The sequence below is a fragment of the Haemorhous mexicanus genome, chromosome 2 (genome assembly GCF_027477595.1).
Source record: "Haemorhous mexicanus isolate bHaeMex1 chromosome 2, bHaeMex1.pri, whole genome shotgun sequence".
In the NCBI taxonomy this organism is placed as follows: domain Eukaryota; kingdom Metazoa; phylum Chordata; class Aves; order Passeriformes; family Fringillidae; genus Haemorhous; species Haemorhous mexicanus.
The window spans coordinates 25,565,619-25,582,468 of record NC_082342.1 but is presented as its reverse complement, the minus strand read 5'-3'; the positions used below and the strand labels follow the sequence as shown (position 1 = coordinate 25,582,468).

At 46.2% G+C, this 16,850-nt stretch overlaps 1 protein-coding gene, 1 long non-coding RNA gene and 6 other non-coding genes across 8 annotated transcripts; 5 read left to right on the top strand and 3 right to left on the bottom strand.

Moving 5' to 3' along the window:
* Positions 1–733: 733 nt before the first annotated feature.
* Positions 734–816, top strand: TRNAL-CAG (transfer RNA leucine (anticodon CAG)). Its single transcript has one exon. It is a non-coding gene; the product is annotated as a tRNA-Leu (tRNA).
* Positions 817–1,094: 278 nt separating this feature from the next.
* TRNAI-AAU (transfer RNA isoleucine (anticodon AAU)) lies at positions 1,095–1,168 on the top strand. The gene has a single exon. It is a non-coding gene; the product is annotated as a tRNA-Ile (tRNA).
* A 564-nt stretch (positions 1,169–1,732) lies between these two features.
* On the bottom strand, positions 1,733–1,806 carry TRNAT-AGU (transfer RNA threonine (anticodon AGU)). Its single transcript has one exon. It is a non-coding gene; the product is annotated as a tRNA-Thr (tRNA).
* Positions 1,807–1,865: 59 nt separating this feature from the next.
* Positions 1,866–3,825, top strand: LOC132323092 (uncharacterized). Its single transcript, XR_009485244.1, has 2 exons — positions 1,866–2,455; positions 2,561–3,825. It is a non-coding gene; the product is annotated as an uncharacterized LOC132323092 (long non-coding RNA).
* TRNAS-AGA (transfer RNA serine (anticodon AGA)) lies at positions 2,065–2,146 on the bottom strand. The gene has a single exon. It is a non-coding gene; the product is annotated as a tRNA-Ser (tRNA).
* Positions 3,826–6,471: 2,646 nt separating the features above from the next.
* Positions 6,472–6,545, top strand: TRNAI-AAU (transfer RNA isoleucine (anticodon AAU)). Its single transcript has one exon. It is a non-coding gene; the product is annotated as a tRNA-Ile (tRNA).
* A 305-nt stretch (positions 6,546–6,850) lies between these two features.
* On the top strand, positions 6,851–6,922 carry TRNAD-GUC (transfer RNA aspartic acid (anticodon GUC)). Its single transcript has one exon. It is a non-coding gene; the product is annotated as a tRNA-Asp (tRNA).
* A 417-nt stretch (positions 6,923–7,339) lies between these two features.
* CPOX (coproporphyrinogen oxidase) lies at positions 7,340–15,756 on the bottom strand. Its single transcript, XM_059837942.1, has 7 exons — positions 15,339–15,756; positions 15,105–15,248; positions 14,312–14,422; positions 13,792–13,933; positions 11,504–11,722; positions 9,710–9,814; positions 7,340–7,858 (listed from the first exon to the last, which is right to left on the bottom strand). The coding sequence occupies exons 1-7, from the start codon at positions 15,739–15,741 to the stop codon at positions 7,771–7,773; spliced, it is 1,212 nt and encodes a 403-aa protein (XP_059693925.1). The 5' UTR covers positions 15,742–15,756; the 3' UTR covers positions 7,340–7,770.
* Between the last annotated feature and the right edge of the window lie 1,094 nt (positions 15,757–16,850).

The window sequence follows — 16,850 nt, the reverse complement described above, 5'->3', positions numbered from 1 at the left end:
ACAGGTGGCTAGTGTGTTTCACAATCCTAGAGTTTTTTCTCAGGAAAAAAAGCCAGAAAGCCGGTTGTTTTCAACTGCTGCAGGACTCTGTTCTCACAAAGAGCTGTCAGCTTTCTCATGGCTTCTGTTGGCTCAAGTCCGGGTTCAGTGTGTAAGGCCTCTGGCTGCTATTCCACCACCACAAATACTTCACTTTCTCCTTTGTTCTTGACAAGGACTTTTTCTACCCTGCTCAAAATATTTACTGAAGGAGGGACTTAGATTTCTTTTATGTTTCTATGAAACAGAACCTGAGTTTCTAATTGTTGAAGGGAATTTTGTGACTATTAGTTTTGAGGACATTCTGAAGTTGAAGGTCTAGCGCATACCTTTAGCTGCCATCTCATGAACTGCTGCAAAGTGATGTGAATGTGTGGTTTTGGTATTCAAAGTCAATTATTTTAAAGTACTAATAAATAAGTGACTTCAGTTTGCACAGTTATCTGCAGATCTGAGCAAAACTATATCTCTAATGTAAGCAGGTCTTTGTAACCCAAAAATCCTTGGTCTCTTGTGGAGGGCTGAGAGCAACCTTCACCCGTGGTCACTGAGGGGGTGACAGAACAATGGTTCCTGGTGCTGAGCTGCCCTGTCTGTTTAGGTGCCATAAACAATACACAGTTGTTCTATGTATAGTCGGGGGAACTCTGGTGTACCGGAACCGAATTCGGCCAGCCACAAGTAGTATTTAGTTGTCAGGATGGCCGAGCGGTCTAAGGCGCTGCGTTCAGGTCGCAGTCTCCTCTGGAGGCGTGGGTTCGAATCCCACTCCTGACACCCACTTTTCAGCTTTGTGCCCCGTGAGGAGCTGTTTTGATGCGTGGTTCCGCCAAACGCGGTGGGTGCTGACGGGGAGCCATCCCTGCGCAGCCACGGGTAGGCGAGCGGAGAAGGCAAGTGCGCCAGTGACTCGCGTAGTGCCCACGCATTTGCGCTTCCGTTCGGTGCAGGCGATGCCGTCACGGATCGGCGCCGTGGCTGCCATGTAAGTCGAGATTAGAACCACTCTGGCTGCAGTCCGATATGTAGAATGCTGATAAAGATGCCAGGAACGAGGCCGGTTAGCTCAGTTGGTTAGAGCGTGGTGCTAATAACGCCGAGGTTGCGGGTTCGATCCCCTTACGGGCCACGTTCTTCTTGACCTCGCCCCCGTGATATGGGCCGCTGTGTGCGGCCTCTCCCCGCACTCCTTGGGCCGATCAGCAGAAGGGCGAAAGAAGTTCGCCCTTTTGGAGGCGCCCAAACCCTGCCGGTGATCGCCTGCAGAGCCGGGTAAAAGCTGCTGCGGCTGGGGTTCCGATTTGATTAGTCGGGCCTTATGCTTATGGAGGGCAGTGTCCAGCCTAGACGTGAGGAAGAGAGGGGCTGAAAGAAAGGCGTTTTCCAGGGCTTACCACTCACGGCCGGTCCCCGCAGGAGAGCACAGCCCGACTTCCTATAGGAGACGACACAGGCCGAGACCCCCGTCTGCGCTAGGGGGAGACACCTGGGTACAGGGGGACCCCTCCGTCTCTGCTGTAAAAGTGATGAAAACGATCGGCGCCCTGCCCAATTTATCCCGCTAGAGGGCAGACACGAGCAACTCAAGCCGCGCTGGGCAGCTGGGGGCACTGGTTGAGCGGGAAGAGAGCGGGCCAGGGGATAAAAACGGCTTCCCCCAAAATAAACCTGCGGGAGAGGCCGGGGACAACCCAGGCACCGCTGGGATTCGAACCCAGGATCTCCTGTTTACTAGACAGGCGCTTTAACCAGCTAAGCCACAGCGCCGGGCGGGCCACAGCTGGTCCCGCCTCCCCCTGCCCAAAATAGGGGAGAGGAGTGCGCCTGGAGGCTTCCCCGCCCTGCTGGAGGGTTCCTGCTCCGAGTTGAGGCTCTCGGGGAGTGGCTCCAAATTCCCTCATTTTCTTTATTTCTTACTGGTGAAAATTTTTATTGTGTCCAAAAGGAAAAAAATAAACGCAAACAGCAAGTGGATTTGGGACACCGGAGAGACAAGGACATTCAGAAAGAGGAAAATAAGCTCTCCGTAGTCGGCAGGATTCGAACCTGCGCGGGGAGACCCCAATGGATTTCTAGTCCATCGCCTTAACCACTCGGCCACGACTACCTACTAATCTACAATGGCTGTTTGACGGGGTTTTTGTCCAGGCAATGGCTCCGCCCCCTTACTTTCTCCAGCGTTTCCCTCTGGCGTATTCCCGACTCGGCGCCGCCCCCCGCCGAGGAGCTCCAGAATTTTCGCGCGGGTCCCGGAGCGACCGCCCAGGCCCCGCCAGCGGGGGCTAGTGGAGGCAGCTGATAGGCTGTCAATGAAGCACGTGAGCACATACAGGCGGCGAGTCGGTTGGCTCAGTTGGTTAGAGCCTGGTGCTATTACCGTCATGGGCACGGGTTCGATCCCCGTAGGAGATACCAGGTTTCTTGGTTGGGTGGGGTTTATTTTGGTTGGTTGTTTTTTTTGGTTTTGGTGGGGTTTTTTGAATTTCTTTTTTTTAGCCTTTCTTTTTTCTTGTCGTTTTAGCGTTCTCAGTATCAAACCACTCCCGCAGAGGGACGCGTCCTGGGCGTACCCACCCCGCAGCCGGGAAGACCGAAGTCACCTCGTTCCGTCCCGGCTGAGGCGCTCTCAGACAACGACGGCGGCAGAAAGAGAAGAAAAGGAAAATACCCCACGTTCTTGCCGTGACTCGAATTCGAACCGAGGTTGCTGCGACCACAACGCAGAGTACTAACCACTATACGATCACAGCCACCGAACGCCCTGCGCCACCACCGCAAACATCAACTATCTCTGCCTCACTCTTTTGGCCATGTTCTCAATGGTAAGGGGATCGATGGGAATTTCGCCGGCGAAAAGTAAAGCGGCGATGGCGCGGCAAAATAATGCAAAGTAGCGTTCCCGTCGGGGAATCAAATCCCGCTCTCCCGCATCAGAGGGGGAAGCTACTCACCGCTATACTAACGAGGACTACTCCCAAGAATTGAGAATTAGTGTCCATACAGAAGGCGGGAACTGCCTGAGGGAAAATGGCGGCAACCCGGGGGCCATGAGGGAGCCGTGGGCATTGCCGTGCCTGAGCGGGCACGGAAGGAGACCCTACCGAGGCTTTCGTAACAAGCTGCGGCCCGCGACCTCCTGCGTTTGCCTTGCTCTGAGCTTGAACACGAGGTTTACGGTGAGTCCCGCCTCACGGAGCGATTTGCAGGGTATGGCTGACTGGGAAACCCACCCCGTGGCTACCAAATCCATCAACCTGTTGTCTGCCATCGTGAGAGGCGTGGTTTGCTGGGTGGTTTACATTCAGAGCTTTCAGATAGTCTCCCAAGCGTAGTTGGGTTTTCCTCACTAGAAAGGCAGCAAAGTTGGCACTGTGTAATTGGTTTCAGTACCAAAAAAAGAAGGGGGGGGGAATAACAATTTAAATACACCATTTCTTGTAGCGTTACACAGTCTTGGGGGGATCAGGAACCCGCAGAACGCTGACATCAGAAGCTGGCGTTTTAAAGGCATATTTGTAAGCAGTTTCTGCCATGTACATGCATCTTTTTGCTCCACCTGTCGCCGAAAGCGTCGGGATAAATCAAACACTATGTTTTAGTATTAGAAAGTAGGCATTGCTTTATTCGCAGCGCTGGCGTGCATGTATATAACTCTGCCTAGATGCAGGGCCACTTTCAAAACTTTTCACTTATATATACATTTTTATCAAACGAAGAAATTAATGCCCACTGGTTATAAATGATATCATTATTTTAATTAAACAGTATTCTATGTTTTATTGGTTATTGATTTCTCATTGTGCACATTTTCAGTCTTTTTACTATCTTTTTCCCCTGATAAGGCATTTCCAGCACAAATACTGGATTGTCTTTCTTAGTGTATTTAGTTTCTGGTTCCTGCAACATGTCCTAGAAGGCTATAAATTCTGCATTTCAGGTGTAGCAATACCTGTCTCCCCCAGGCTTTGTTCACTGAAACTCATCAGGGTTAGTTTAGCAAAACTTAAAAAGTTTCAGAGATTTTCCCAATCTATTCTAACCATAGCAATCTGTAAAAAACCAGCTGCTTGCTGGTTAAAGTGTAAAATCACAATGTTTATGAGTAGTACATAATGCTTATGATTTATTAAAAACAATTCATTTGAAGGCTAATGAAAACCATTATATGGTAGAAGAGTTCTTGGCTAAACTGAAGTTCAAAAATTAGTTTTATGAACATGATCACTTACTTGCAATGTATCATAATTAAGAGGGGGAAAGTAAATGTCATCCTTTACTTCCTCATTCCTGGACTAGTTCTTCTTAAGTGGTTTTCTTGGAATAGTTGTTTTTCCAGGGTAAGGAAAGATGTTGAAAGTATTAAATTTATTAAATCTGACTCCTTGGGGAAGGGAAAAGGAAACAGGCATTTCAAACATGTAGTTCTAAATACTACATTTTGACAAACATCTGTCATCAAAGATTTACCATCTTTCACCTGCACATTCCTGATGCAACAGTTGACAATTACTTATTTCTTACTCTTGGAAGAAAAAATAATGTAAACCTCTCCCTAGGCATTCTTGTCCTGAAAGACTGGGAAATGTATTTGGAAATGTATTTTGAACTCTAATGACACAATGGCTATACAGGAGCAAAACAAACTGTGCTTCTTGCATTTTTTAAATAGTGAAATACTTATATCATAATTTTCTTAGAAAATGGTATTTTAAAGGAATTACTGATCAAAAAATTAAGGGTAACCTAATAGAAAAGGATCAAGGTTGATAATAATATGAGTTAGGGTTGCAATCCCTTCTCTTGCAGAAAGACACCACATTTCATTGCAGTTGCATTGTATCTTCTGGCTCCTGGCACACAAATTCGCAGTTGTTCTTTCTTTACTGAGCAATCTGCTCTGGAAAAGGGCTTATCCCAGTGGCTCTGAAATTATTTTACAGTGAGATGAGGTCTACTCACAACAGCAGAAACACAAAGTGACCGTACAGCTTCTCTCTTCTCTGACTGTTTTCTTTGTCATGATGCTTCTTGAGCTTGAAATCCTAACAAAATCCATTAGAAGTGTGGTTTTGAGAAAGCATGAGACAGAGTTTAAAATCCATATTCTGCTTACAACAGGCACTCTTCATCTTGCCTCTGGAGTGATTCTACTGCTTCAGTCCTGTTTCCTAAAATTTTTTGATCAGCTTCTGAGGACTGTGGTTTCTGATGGAGGAAAACCTACAGTTTTGGAGTCCCTCAGTATTAGTGATTGAATGCTGCTGCTTAAGGAAAGAAAAACAGCACCTGTTGAATTAAGACCACGTCAGGGTTGCTTTTTTTAGGTATATGACTTTTTGCAGATTCTTCCAGTTCTACTGCTAATAAAATAATTTTTTCTTTTGTAGGTTACCCACTTGTTTTTTAAGGCCCAGCATGTCACTGGTAAATAATGGCTTTTTCAATTTAAAAGTATTTTAAAAGCCCCCTTATTGTGGGGCTTTCTGTTTCTTTCTTCTTCATTCATATCTGTAGTTTTCTGCCCTTTTTTCAATCAGATATCTTCTGTCCTTCCTCACTCCATATTTTCTTACACATGATCTGTGACCGTCTCCTCACACGATGTATTGGTCATTGTTTTAGTTGCAGCTTTGGAGTCTTTTTCTGTAGCGTGTGGGAACATTTCTGTTAAATATTGCCCAGGATTTGAGGAAGCTCTTGTATTGTCATGATACCTTTATATATGCTTCTCTTTGCAGATATTACCTTATATTTGGCTTCCTAGTATGTTTTTTATTGATGTATTTAATGATAGGTCGTGTTAGCAGCAAATGAAACAAAGGAGAAGAGCTCAACTTAGCACTCATACTGACGGTTTGTGAAGGGAAGGGCTGGGAATTTGATGATGTCCTCTTCCTCAACAACTTTTTCACTGACTCAGAGGTATTTAATTCTGAAATATTTTCTGCATTTTTCTAATCAATGCCTTGATTTCACAAGTGATCCAAATGACCCTTCACCGGGGGAATGGACCCATCACTCTTTCCATCGAATCCCCGTCCGCGGGGTGGCCAAAAGGAGGGAGAGAGGGAAGGGTCGGGAATGGTTCTTACAAAGCGTGACGGTTCGTTGCGGTGGTGCTGCTGCTCCGCCGGGAGGTGTGCGTCCGTGTGCGGGGTGCAGTCTCGCTGAGCCGCTCCGTGCCGCCGGTAATTGCCCCCGCGCACCGGAGGAGGGAGCAGAGAAAAACGGAATTGTGAAAGTCTCAAATTTTAGGAATGCTCGTCACTCCGGTTAGTCCCCTTGCTGCTCTACCACGACTCCACGAAACAACTCGCCAAGGCGGATTCTAGAAAGAGTGATTGCTGCAGAGTAGCGCTTAGCAGGGAGTGCATCCACGGCACGTCCCTGGGAGAGGCTCATTCCGTGGTCCTCGATATTCTGTGTTGTATTGGCCGGTTAGCTCAGTTGGTTAGAGCGTGGTGCTAATAACGCCAAGGTCGCGGGTTCGATCCCCGTACGGGCCAGTGCTCTTTTTTTTTTCTTTTTTTTTTTTTTTTTTTTTTCCCTTGGACAGAAGGAGATCGCTGACTTAGCAGAGAATCACTTTGTTTTAGAGGCGGAGGGGTAACACGAAAAGGAACGCGGTACCCCTCCAAGAGGAAGCTGGACTTGGGCGGTCATGGGGGGACAGTGTGTGCGAGTTGGGCCGCCGCCTCTCCCCATCCTGCCCCGCTCCGGGGGCCAGGCCTGACGTCACCCGTATACCAGGAGCCCGTGGCAGGTTAGGTGATACGAGCTAGCGGCGGGGAGACATCAACTAACATCCAGTTCCTCGTTAGTATAGTGGTTAGTATCCCCGCCTGTCACGCGGGAGACCGGGGTTCGATTCCCCGACGGGGAGATGGGTTGCTCCATTTTTCCTCGAACGGGGGGAAAAAAAACCCGCCCTCCACTTGCTTTTACCCTACCGGCTCCTCAGCGAAGTTCGAGGTGGGAGACAAGACAATCAGTCCAAAGCTGGGAGGAGCGGGAAGGCAAAGGTGGATGCCTTATGGCAACACAATGGAACTGGCTCGAGCAGCATTGTTCTGCTGTGTGATCGCAGCGCAGATGCTCAGTGCTGATTTTCTCAAACAGACAGTCATCCTTCCCTTCTCATGAGGTAACACTGAGACCTCAACCCACATCAGCCAAGTTATGCTGCTGCAGCACATCTTAAACCATTTCCCCCCTCTACAATCAACAAGACATCATCAAAATACATGTGATGAAGTACTAACTTTTCCCCAGCTTCCTGAAAGCACATTTTAAGGTGTAATATAATACCAAATATTCCCTTTATTCTTTAAAAAAATGTTTTTAAGCATACCAACATTTTATAGGAGTAAGCAGTGCTATTTAGGCACAGATAATGCTTTCATTTCTTTCATGTCTTCTTTCCCTGAAGACACCACAGTAGTTTGCCATTTTGCGGTCATCTAAAGCATGCAGAGTAGCCCTGTGAGGTGTTCACCAGTCCTTCACAAGGCAATAGCAACAGGGGATGACAACGTTATCCCATCAATCTAAAAGAAAGTTCACACACTTGCAAGTTTTAACAAGTCTACAGCATAATTAAGGCACGAGGTAAGCGTATAAACAGACACACCGATACACCATGCAACAGCAGTTTGAATGGGCTGGTTTGCAGGTATTCCTGTTTTCTCAGAATGGCTCAGTGGAAGCAATGAATCTTGTTCATGATCCATGTCAATGCACCCAGTCTTTGGGATTTCGCAGAACCTCCAGAATTTCTGCTTCTTTCGAGCTCTCTGGTGGGTTGTGCATGTACTCCCACCTGCAAGGAGAAGGAAAACTCACTCAGATGGCCCAGCTGGCACCCACTTCTGTACCAGGCTGTATTTGGACTGGAGTTGCCTTTTCTAAAGATGCAAAGCTACATACACAGTTGATATTCTTGGCTGATATGACAGATATGGTTACAAATCACAAGTTCAGTAAAAGCAAATAATAATGTCACCAGGGTGGACGGGAGAAATGTTAGCTTCATCTTTTTACCAACTTTTGAAAAATCTGTAAGGACAAGGAAAAAGGAAAGAGCAGTACCCCATTTCCCACAGGGCATGCAGGTTTATTTGCAAAAATCTTGTAACAATGTCTTGTGACACACTAGTATCAAAAGGAAGATGAACAAAAACAGGAACCCATGGAATTCTGACAATGACAGACCTTTTTCCAGAATCTGGACTAGAAGCTCTACGAGTCTTTGTTGAATCTTGGTTTAAGAACAAAAGTGGTGAAAGATCCCTTTTTTTCATTGAAAAAGGAGGTGAAAGAGACACAACAGAGAAAGGAAAGTGTCAGCAGTCACAGAGAGATGGGTACATCCTCCTTCCATTTTGCCCCCCAAGGAATGACCCCTTCATGCTGTGAAGTGAGCTAGTTACATTGATGAAAAAGAGCATACCCAGACAATCACAGAAATTATGTCAAAACAGAACATGCTACACCACCAGGTCAGAGACACATCTGATGTCAGTGGGATGGAGATACATGGTGAGAACAGCACTGCCTTCATGGTTACAAGGCAGCAGGCAGCTTTCCTAGCAGAGGGAGGTTCACTGGTGAGCTTTATGGAACTCATAATAGGATACCCAAAACCACCTGAAAGTGGGAATAAATAGTAAATGACCAAATTTGCTGGTGTGACAAGCATAAGCAAGATGGGTTAAAACCTAAAAGCACAGTTAAAAACAGTATTTAGCCAAGCAACTGAGCAATAAAATGGCAGGTGAAATTTACTGTTGATTAATGTGATGGACACATAAAAAAGTTGCACACAGATTGAGTTAAATTTTATTGCCCAGAAAATACTTTGGCATTGTAACAGTTCTATAAAAAAGCTACCTCAATGCTGAACAGCAGTGAAAACCAACAAACAGAATATTAGGATTGTGGAAAGAATAATGAATTAAAATATTGCTATGCCAGTATGAGTAAGGAGCACACCTGCATCTTGTATCCAGATATGTAGCTTACATTGCCTATTCCTTATCCCCAGTTTAGAAAGGGCAAAGAAAATTTAAGCATAGCAAAAGTGGCAAAAGTATGAAACATCAACTGTACAAAAGACTAAAAAGAGCAGGTAAACAAACTGTCAGCCTGGAAAGCAAACAATGAAAAACCCCCAGAAGCCTTGTAAAATAAAAACTCTTATGGAGAAAGTGAACAGGAAGAAAATCATGTTACTCAGTGAAAAGTCAGATGAAGTCATCAGGTTCAAGCAGAAAACAAAGAGGTACTTTCTCGTACAACACAATTAGTTAAACTGTGGAGCTCCTTGCCCCACATTTGGCAGGACTGCCAGAGGCTTTCATGGTTTCTAAGGGCTACTGAACAAAAACCCATGGAGTGAGAATAATAAATCTATCAAGAGGAACTAAGCAAAAAAACTCTAATTTTTTTTTTTGCCAGAAAATCTCTGCCACATACTACTGGCAACTAGGTGAGTGCAAGGGAGAAGCATCTGCATTTGCAGAATAGAGAACTGTACTTGTCCAGTTCTTGTATCAGGCATGAACTTGTCACTGTTAAGAGACTGGAGACCGGGAGAGACCTTTGATTTAATCCTGTGAAGTATTTTACTAAGAACAGTGCCTGCTGCAACTCCACATAACCACACCCTTACCTTGCAGTCAGTGGCAGAGACATAAGAATGCTTTCGATTCTTGATCCTGGTGTCAGGAGGCCAAACTTTGTACCTCTGTCATAAAGCAAGTTGAACTCTACATACCTACAGGAATAAAGAGATGCAACAGAAAAAAACCCTAGTTTATTAGCAAAAGTTGGTTTTGCTTTCTTTAAATGGCAGACGTCAAACAAAACCAGTCTGTCTTTCTGCTGAGATGGGGTCAACTGTTCTTTAGCATCCTCTGCATAGGAATGCAGGTGTGACCTTGCCACTCCACAGAGCACAGGGAGAAGTGACCTCAGCTAAGAGACTAGAGCAGACCAACTGTTCTAAGGAGAGCAGTATGCAGACTCCTGTACTGTACTGTACTCCTCCCAGGCCTCAGCCCTGCTGGCAAGCTTGACACTACATTTACCTTGGTTTTTCTCTGTGGGGCTGTAATAAAGAAAGGCTTTAAAGGTAGTGAAAATAACCAGAGAAAAAATTCTACTGTGCAGTCCTCCATGCTGAAGGATACATAAGCAGCAAGGCCAGAACAGTATTTCCTGGTTCCTGGGAAGATCTAGAAACAGCAGAACTCATATAGCTTCAGAATGCTGGCTGGGATTTTTAAGTGATGAAATAGATCATTTTCTGCTTCCAGCATAGGAATAGAGCTGTGACAATTCATCAGGGATTATCTCGAGAGCCAGTACAGGGTGTTTGTACCTAAAGATACAGGAAGGGAAAAGCTCTTATCCATCTGCAGAAATGGGAAGCTTTACCTAGCCCTATAACCTGCAAACAGACCCAGGGAAATAGGCCTCAAGAGCTGGTCCTGGCTGCAAGTTAGAAAAGCTATTTCCCCTTTTAAACTTTGCAGGTTTGCTAAATCCCATCCTTAGACTGGATCCTGAAAGCCCAATGTTCCCAAGAACACTTGCACCAAATTCAGGACGCTTGCTTAAGTGACCAACAGCTGCAGGCCAGTGATCTGAACTTGAATGCTTACACTCTTTCCATGCCAGTCTCACATTTCTTTGCAAAACAGGTAGAAACTAAAGACTGTAGTTAAGCACAAAGCATAGTTTCAATTCTCCATACACTCAAACAGTCACAGGACATGGAGAAGAGAGTACAACTGTCTTGACCAATGTACTTAAGCTTTTGCAGCATTAACAGTTGGTGACATTAAGCATCCTCCTAAGTATTTTACAGTAACCTTGGACCATGCCAGAATAAAAAAATCCCACCCTCTGTATTCTTTTACATGTATCCTCAATTCCTTTACAGTAATTTCAATGCCAAGATCAGATGGAGTAAATATGTATGTAAGGAGCTGAAAGTACTCAAGTACAGTTACTTCCTGACTTTTGGGGTTTTCGTGCATTACTTAATCGGAAGCCACTAATCCCTCACCCTTAGCTCCTCATGTAACAGGGCAGCCCTATGTACACTACCTCTGGGCTGCAGGAGAGGGCAGAATTCAGGACATGAAGCACACCCACACCCCTTGGCCTGTTACACAGCAGAAGCTTCTCTTGCTTTTTGAAGGAGTTGAAAAGAAATGGTGGCGCTTTGTTTGGGTTGCTTGTGTTGCAACATGGGACAGTGGGAAATGCCTTCTTTGCACCCTGTTTAGCAATCTAGCATTGAATTTCAGAATTAATTCTATGCACAAAAATGCTGAAATTCTTGGTGAGCTTTTTTGGCCCACACAACCTGTAACCGTGAAGAACTGTTTTTTCTCATATTTTTTTCTTGCCAGCCCAGTCCACCTCCTGTGTATACTTTTGTTCCTCCAGTACTCACCGTCCTCTCCGAAGCTGTTGCCATAGCTTTTCCTCTGGTGTGAAGGAGTCATGGCAGTGCTTTTTCACAATGGGAATGTAACAAGGCACAACAGCTTTGGCACAACTCTTAACAAACTGGAATACTTCCTCCTTGGAGGGAGAGTCCATATCATCAAAGAATATGCCTCCAATCCCTCTACGCTCACCACGATGCTTGATATAGAAGTAGTCATCACACCTAGAAGCAGCATCAGATGATTACTAATATGGTCCAGAGTATTCAAAGACATGAACTGTACGCCAAAGAGCTGCATGCTGCAGGACAGAACCAGTGAAATACTGCCCATAAGTCAGTTTCTGCAGGGCTGGGTGTCCCACTGTTTCCCTGAGTGCCCAGAGGCAGGACGGTGCAGCATCACCTGGAAAGCACTCCTGTGTCACTTACAGTAAAAACTCTGATTAAATGGTCTCTGTAAAGCTAAACATCATCACAAAGTCGCTGAACATGATGGCAGATGCATCCATGGGAGTTGATTCAATCCATATCCTCTCCCTACTCGGAGCAAGGACATCTGATTTACAAACTTTCAAAACTAAGGGCTCTCGATAGATTCCATTCCCAGCATTATATGTAGTTCTCAAATTATCTGGACAGCTTTCATATGAACTCATACTTGGAAGAGAATTTATTCTCTTTGCCATCCAAGTAAAAGAATTTTCTTCATCAAACCAAAAGTAATCTAAGGCCCCAATACCATATAAGAAAGCAACTGTCACAGCATCCTTCCTTGGAAAAAGGCTTTTTAATAGTTAAAGCTTGAAAGACTGAGTCATTATAGCAGTGGCTTTTCATGACTCATGTTTAAGTTTATAAATGAGTAAGGGCAGTTTATCCTAAAAGCAATTAATCTCTTTTGTATTTACAGGGAGTATTTAGTTGTGAAGTTAGTGTTAACTTGAATGACTTAATTCTATCTTTCTTACAATTCCTTGCTTGGGTGTGCAAGTCTTCATACGGAGGAGAAAGCAAAAGGAAGTAGGAAGCAGGAACCATCAACATCAAGAAAACCTGGCCTTCCATTAGGACTAGTTTTCCATACAGGACCAGTTTTCCATATATCCACAATTGTTCTCAAGCATTATATATGGCATGGCCCTAACAAGAGACACATGGAGATGTAACAGATAACCTACACTATTTCTTTATTCACTGGGATAATCAGTGTTTTCTGTTTCATGATAGCAGGAAGAGATAGGGAAAAACACCGAGTCAGAAACATAAAAGAGAATAATCATGACAAAAATCTTAAATCAAGATCAGGTAGTATATGTGGTAAGTGTAATAATGTTTATCTTTAGCAAAGTGAGAAAATGTCTCCTACCCCTGCAGCTGGCATTGCTAACCTACTTAAGCAGCAAAGAACCAGACCATTAAGGTAGCTTCTCTAAACTACCATGCAAAAAATCCTCAGACAGCAAGACTGTAATCTCAAGGCTCTACAATATGTCTCTCTACTAAGTGGTTGCCACCCAAACTGTAACACCCACTTTATCTCCTGTCCTCAGACAAGACCTAGTAGCTTACAAAAGGGTACCCCCACCTTCCTGCATACACAGCTTGTGGCAGATAGGATTATCAGACACAAAACAGCAAGTTCCCACTTAGTAGTGGAAGATCTCATCACTTGTATCTCTCAGAAGAGAAGAAGAACATTCAAAGTTTGCACCTTAGAAAATGTGCTGTTAAACTCCCAGTGAATGTCTCACCAGAGAAAAAAACACAGCTTCATCAAATTATGAAGCTTCTACATTAAGGACAATGTCCTTCACATACCTGGAAATTACCTGGCTAAGAAGGCCAGACTGAAGGCAGAAAAACAAAAGTGGGATTTTCAAAACTGCTGTGATGGCCCAAGAGCTCACACTGAATCATGCACATTTACCATGAGTTCAACATAAAGAGAATTTGTGCAAGTCCATGGGGCAGAATTCTTGTCCTAGTTTAACACCAGAGGCTAAAAGGAATTTTAAGTTGCCTAGTGCAACAAAACCTTGATGAGTCAGCTTGGTTTTTCTTTGGGCTGTAGACTTACGACCTTAGTTGTCAGCCCTCCGACTTGAAAAATCTAGGATTCTGTGAATAAGATATTTCTTTAGACAACATTTTGTCCCAGTACACTTCTGATTTTCATTAGGGCTTTCTGATACTTTTCAAAAGGCAGCAGAACCTACAGTTCCGAGCGTACACTTAACTGCCAACACCCAGTGCTGCTTTCTGCTTCCCCAAGCACTCCTTCATCCACGTACCATTTCTTGTACTTGGGATACAGCTTTAGATCATGCTTGTCACAGGCTTCTTTCAGAGTCTTGTGAAAATGAATGGCATCCTCTTCATTCAGGTAAGTTGGAGTGAGGTCAGTCCCACCACCAAACCACCACTGTTTAGTTCCTATAGCAGAGGCAAGCAGCAACATTTTTCTTTTAAACTTCTGAACAGCAACTTGTGGTTCACCAAGAATTAACACAATAGAAAACATAATTTTTCAGTGGTGTCCCTAAACTTCAATAGTGAAAAATCTGACTACAAGGTAGTGCAATGATCAGTGACTTCAGAAAAAGATGAAACAAACTTCAATGTAGTGGAAACCATTTTGGACTACTGACCCTGACTACAGGACAGCAGTTTCACAAGATAGACTGGTGACTCTTGACATAGCTGGGAGCAAACACGCACTGGTTCTTGATCTCTTACCCCAGCCATGCATTCATACTTCCTTGGGGCACAGTCAGACATTTCATACATTCCTCATTGGACTATAATCCTTACCATCTGCTTCCTCAATTTCAAAGTATCTGTAGTTGAAGTGCATGGTTGGAACATGAGGATTCTTTGGATGGATAACAGAGCTCACACCCATGGCGCAAAAAGGCAGCTTCCCTGGATAAAAAGATGCACAGAAAAAGCCGTTCAGTTTCTCAATAAACTTCATTTGTTATCATTTAAGGAATATCACTATTTTCCCTTAGGCTCCAAGCCACAACAGGAAACTGTCTCATGTTGGGGTCCCCATCATTATTAATCAGCAGGCAAGTTACTTCTTATCAGCTATTTCTTTGGTATTTGTTCTAAAACGTGACAATACTTTGGAGAACCCACTAGATGAAGACCACTTAAAACATAAGGCACTGCTAAGGCTTTCTACCACCCCCAGTCCTCACAATTACCCTTTGTTACACAAAGGTGTGTTGAGTCTTCTTTAGCCTTCAGGTGTTGTTGGTTTTCTCCCTCCACCTTTTTGGTACATAATTCCTGCGCTGTTTTGCTGTTGCGCTACAGCCTCATTATTGAGAAGCCACCTGTGTCTACAATACATTTCTTATAGCAGTATAATGGAGAGAGAAGCACTCCCGTACCTGGCTTTCTAGGGACATGAAAAGTCCACCTGTCAGGCTTACTGATTAGAAATCACTATGATACAAATGAAAACCTTTGAACTTTCATCAGTCTGGCCTTCCTTATATTCTGCTCAAAGGCCAGGTTGCTTTCAGGGTACCTGAACAGGAATACTCAGGTGAACACGTCCAGGTTCCCTATCCCAACTGCGCGATAGACGCCTTACCGTCCTTGGCCTTCAGAGACTTTCCCCTGCTCCGCATCTGCCGCGCTGCCTCCTCGGACAGGAGCCCGGACACGACAGACACGTTCACACCCGCCTTCTCGAAGACCTCGCCGTCCTGCAGCACGCAGCTGATGCCGCCTCCGCCTGCCAACGCCAGGCTCCAGGTCAGGGTCACCGAGGGGTGACCGAACCCGCGGTGCCGGTATCCGCGCTCTCCCCCGCGGCTCCCCGTACCTTCCTTCCTTTCCCAGCTGTCAATGGCGAAGGAGGCGCCGGGGTCCAGGTCGGCCAGGGCGCGACACATCTCCGCCTGCGTCTCCATGATGAGCAGCTCCATGCGGCTCCGCAGCTCCCGCCGCCGCCGCCGCAGCTCCCGCAGCCCGGTCACCGGTGGCGCCATGAACCGCTGCCGCAGCTCCTTCTCTTCCTCGTCCTCCCGGGCTGCCGCAAACGCGGCTTGCCGCCGCCACAGCCCCAGCGCCAGCCCCAGCCCGCCCAGCGCCCCCGCGGCCGCCAGTGCGGCCCTCCGCGCCCCCCGGCTCGCCGGCCTCGGCGGCGCGGAGCCCAGTGCCCGGGCAAAGGCGAGGGCAGGCGGGCCACGGGCGGCCCTGCGGAACAGGCGCGCTGCCACCGCCATAACCGGCACCAGCGCTGCAGTGCCGGCGGGCGGAGCGGGGACGAGCCGGGGCGGGGCGGGGCGGGGCGGGGCGGGGCGGGGGCCGCGCTGGGTTTGAATGTGTGTTTGCCCACAAAAACGAATAGGGAGTGCACCTCTGAGATCGTTTAGTCTGGTCTGTCGTCTATGACCACATTGTCAGCTAGACCACAGGGCACTGACTGGCACATCCAATCTTTCTTTAAACACCTCCAGAGACAGTGACTCTACCACCACCCTGGGCGATCCAATCCAATGTCTAGTCACCCTTTCTGTGAAGGAATTCTTCCTAATGTTAACCTAAACCTCCCCTGGCACAGCTTAACGCTATGTCCTGTCGTCCTGTCGCTGGTTGCCTAGAAGAGAGTGATTCCCACCTGGCTACAACCTCCTATTAGGTAGCTGTAGAGAGTGATAAGGTTACCCCTGGGCCTCCTTTTCTTCAGGCTGAACAACCGCAGCTCCCTCAGCTGCTCCTCATAAGTCTTGTCCTCCAGACCATTGTTCTGTACACCAGCTTCATTGTTCTTCCTTGGACCTACTCCAGCACCTCAGTGTCCTTCCTGAACTGAGGAGCCCTGAACTGGGCACAGTGTTTGAGATGTGGCCTCACCAGTGCTGAGCACAGAGGAAGAATCACTTCCCTAGTTCTACTGGTCATGCTATTTCTGAAAAAGGTCAGAATGCCATCAGCACACAGCTGGCTCATACATGTCTGTACAAGAAAGCCCATCCACACTGATTGCTGTGTAAGAGTGCAAGCATCCCATAACCCTCCCATCTGGATCTGGGCTGCCCGTTGTGTGAGGGTGCCGTGACAGGGAGAGGCATCAATGGATGCAGCACTCAGTTGCCACACCTTGCCTGGTGCAGCTTTGGGAGAGAGGACTGTGCTGTCCTTGTGCCTGTAAAACATCTCTGCATAGTGCTTACAAATAACCTGATATTGTTGATGCAACTACGTGGGGCTGCAGAGTCATTTTGTGAGTAATGGCTTGTGCAGGGCCAGCTGGGCATTGCTGGAATAGGGGTAAAGTTGTATTTTACTGAGCAGTCCTGTGAACCATGTGGAATTCCTCTTCTTGTATGGC

Coding starts and splice junctions, on each gene's coding strand:
- CPOX (XM_059837942.1), bottom strand. CDS start 15,741: ATGGCGGTGGCAGCGCGCCTGTTCCGCAGGGCCGCCCGTGGCCCGCCT. Junction 14,423..15,104: donor GTCTCTGAAGGCCAAGGACG/GTAAGGCGTCTA, acceptor CTTTTTATCCAG/GGAAGCTGCCTTTTTGCGCC. Junction 11,723..13,791: donor TATCCCAAGTACAAGAAATG/GTACGTGGATGA, acceptor TGCTGCTTCTAG/GTGTGATGACTACTTCTATA.